Source organism: Anneissia japonica, unplaced genomic scaffold (assembly GCF_011630105.1).
Source record: "Anneissia japonica isolate Jap-2015-1 unplaced genomic scaffold, ASM1163010v1 scaffold1785_len1016330_cov206, whole genome shotgun sequence".
NCBI lineage: Eukaryota > Metazoa > Echinodermata > Crinoidea > Comatulida > Comatulidae > Anneissia > Anneissia japonica.
The window spans coordinates 383,154-385,647 of NW_022694363.1; the positions used below are offsets into that span (position 1 = coordinate 383,154).

Sequence of the window (2,494 nt, forward strand, 5' to 3'; positions counted from 1 at the left end):
CTCCTGGGTGGAGAGAGGCAACCGTTGTAGATAAAGTGCCTTGCCCAAGGACACAAGCGATTTGCACAACGAGAGTTTCGAACCCCCGACCTCGAGGTTGGGAGTCCAAGCCACAACCGATGCGCCAACCGCTTCCACAAATTGAAGTTAAACATTAAAAATTTCCAAATAAGAATCAACAGAAAATAAAATCTCGAATACAATTAAAACATGAGGGACAATAGGGAAAAGTGGAGGACAACCAAACGGATGCAATAACATTAAAAGGGATTAAAGACACTAAAAGCAATTGGGGTTAAACAACCGGTTAAAACAAAGCATCGGAGATAAAATTTATAACTATTATTATATCAAAAACAGGAAATTGAAGCAAACATTAAAACTACTATTCTTTGCTTTTTTATTTTGTAATAATCATTATAAACAAGAATGTTTTATGAGTGTAACAGGGGCGGATCCAGGAATTCGAAATAGAGGGGGTCCATGGGGACTTTCACAGATGGAGAGTGTACACCACCTCAGCCCCACCATGGTTGGGGCTGAGGTAAGAAAATGTTTGATTATGGCACCTCAGATGGCCAGAAATGGCACTCTCAGACCAAAATTTGGTTGAAATTTCCCCTTTTTTCCATTTCATTTACAATTTAAAAAAATTTAAGGCGGCCCGGACCGTACCAGAGGCGTCGTTTATTGTTTTACATGTGACTGATGTGTATAATATTTAATAATTTAAGTTAACTAATTATTGCTTAACACTATTGGTTTAAGCCTATCTCGTATTTCATTTATCACAAATCTGATTTCATAGAATCTGCCAATCGTAAATGTAAGCATAACTAGATCCAATTAGAGTTGCTACTGTCAAAGTCTTGGTGTTTTGAGCTCACTCCAGGCTCCGCATCAAATGACTCTGGCCAATCGCATTTTTCGCCACTGAAAAACAAATTTAGAAATATAGACCATTTTGTATAATTGACGAACATGATTTAAAGCATGTGAAAAAACGGTAATGAAGAAAAATCTGCGATTGCGAACAAATACAGTATATAGGATATAATAGGCCTATACACAAAGTACGGTAGTCGAGAGCGCCGAACTTTATAGGAAATACAGAGTTATACCGAAGTACCCATGCGGTCGCAGAATGGAAAGATAAAATGATGAGGAAGTGTTGAGTAATACTTACGTATCCTGAACTGGAAATTCGCCGTGTTTAAAAGTAATTTTCCCTATGACAATAAGAAGAATAACGCAATCCTTATTGATCATTTTACTATTATTGTTTTAATACCGATAGTCTTTAAAGTTATTTGTAGATCTATATACACTTTGTATACTTTGTACTACATTTTTCTGCTTGGCCTTTTCTCCCCTTAATACTCAAACAAGTATTCTACTTAAATAAACCATGAAGGTGTAATAGAACAAAGTAAAAGAAAAAGATTTAGAGAGGTTCACATCTGACGCAAGCTGCCCGCACGCATGATTCTGCGTAATAGCGACAATGACGGATAAAATTTCTACGGTACTGTTTAGAGTTGTGATAATGCCAGTAAGTTAAAACAGTCAGGTACAGTCTATATTCAGAGAAACCGAGTGCTATATTTTTCCAATTACAGATGTTAACGTATTTACCTGTCACGACTAAAAATATAAGAACACCAACCACTGTACATACTAAGGTGACGCCAATCAGAATACCAGCAACAGCGCCCCTTTCCAGACCTGTTGTATATAAAAGAGTTAATTTTATTTATTTGTTTTAGTATTATATACCAGTATAATATAATATATAATAGCATTAATGAATGATATCTGAAACTTCATAATTAGCAAAATACTTCCGTGAGCCAGGGTACGTGATTTTCATTAAAAGTATAATATCATCCGTCTATTTGGTCTTATAAAAGAACACAATTAAATAAAAGCTATACACGATACGCAATCTTACCGGTTTGTTTTTCTGGTGGATTGATATCTAAAACAGAAAAAGAAACGACCAAACTATGAGATAGAACTCTACTTTCGCCATAATCGGGTAAAGTTGTTGATTGTATTAAGACTACGTTTAGTATCAAGTATCAAAATTGTCCTGTTATTATCATGTTTTCAGTCATAATCACTTCATTAGGGACCATTCATATTTACCCTGAGGACAAAATATTTCCATGTCACTTCCTGTTCCAACAGCATTTTTTACAAAACACGTAATGTTAACGTCACATGTGTTTTGTTTAAGTTTAGCTTCATTTTCATTGATAACTTGTTGTTGTACGCCATCGAAATATATTCCATACGAAATCGGCGGTGGATTTGCATCCTCCCCAAGACAGGTAACTAAGTCGCCATTAAATAACAGCATTGGAATTGGTGTATCTAAAAGACAACATAATGTTTTAGACCTAGATCCATCACGGATTAACAATTTGGATCATCAATAGATATAAATATAGATTAACCACAATAGATTTATTTATTTATTTATTTATTCATT

At 34.9% G+C, this 2,494-nt stretch overlaps 1 protein-coding gene across 1 annotated transcript in view; it reads right to left on the minus strand.

Annotated features, from left to right (window-relative positions):
• Positions 1–686: 686 nt before the first annotated feature.
• LOC117100998 (neuronal cell adhesion molecule-like) overlaps positions 687–2,494 on the minus strand; it is a 7,220-nt gene continuing 5,412 nt past the window's right edge. The window contains exons 7-8 of the mRNA XM_033240837.1: positions 1,187–1,229; positions 687–933 (exon numbers count right to left, since the gene is read on the minus strand). Coding sequence (XP_033096728.1) covers positions 837–933; positions 1,187–1,229 — 140 coding nt within the window. The 3' untranslated portion in view covers positions 687–836. The remainder of the gene's footprint in view (positions 934–1,186; positions 1,230–2,494) is intronic.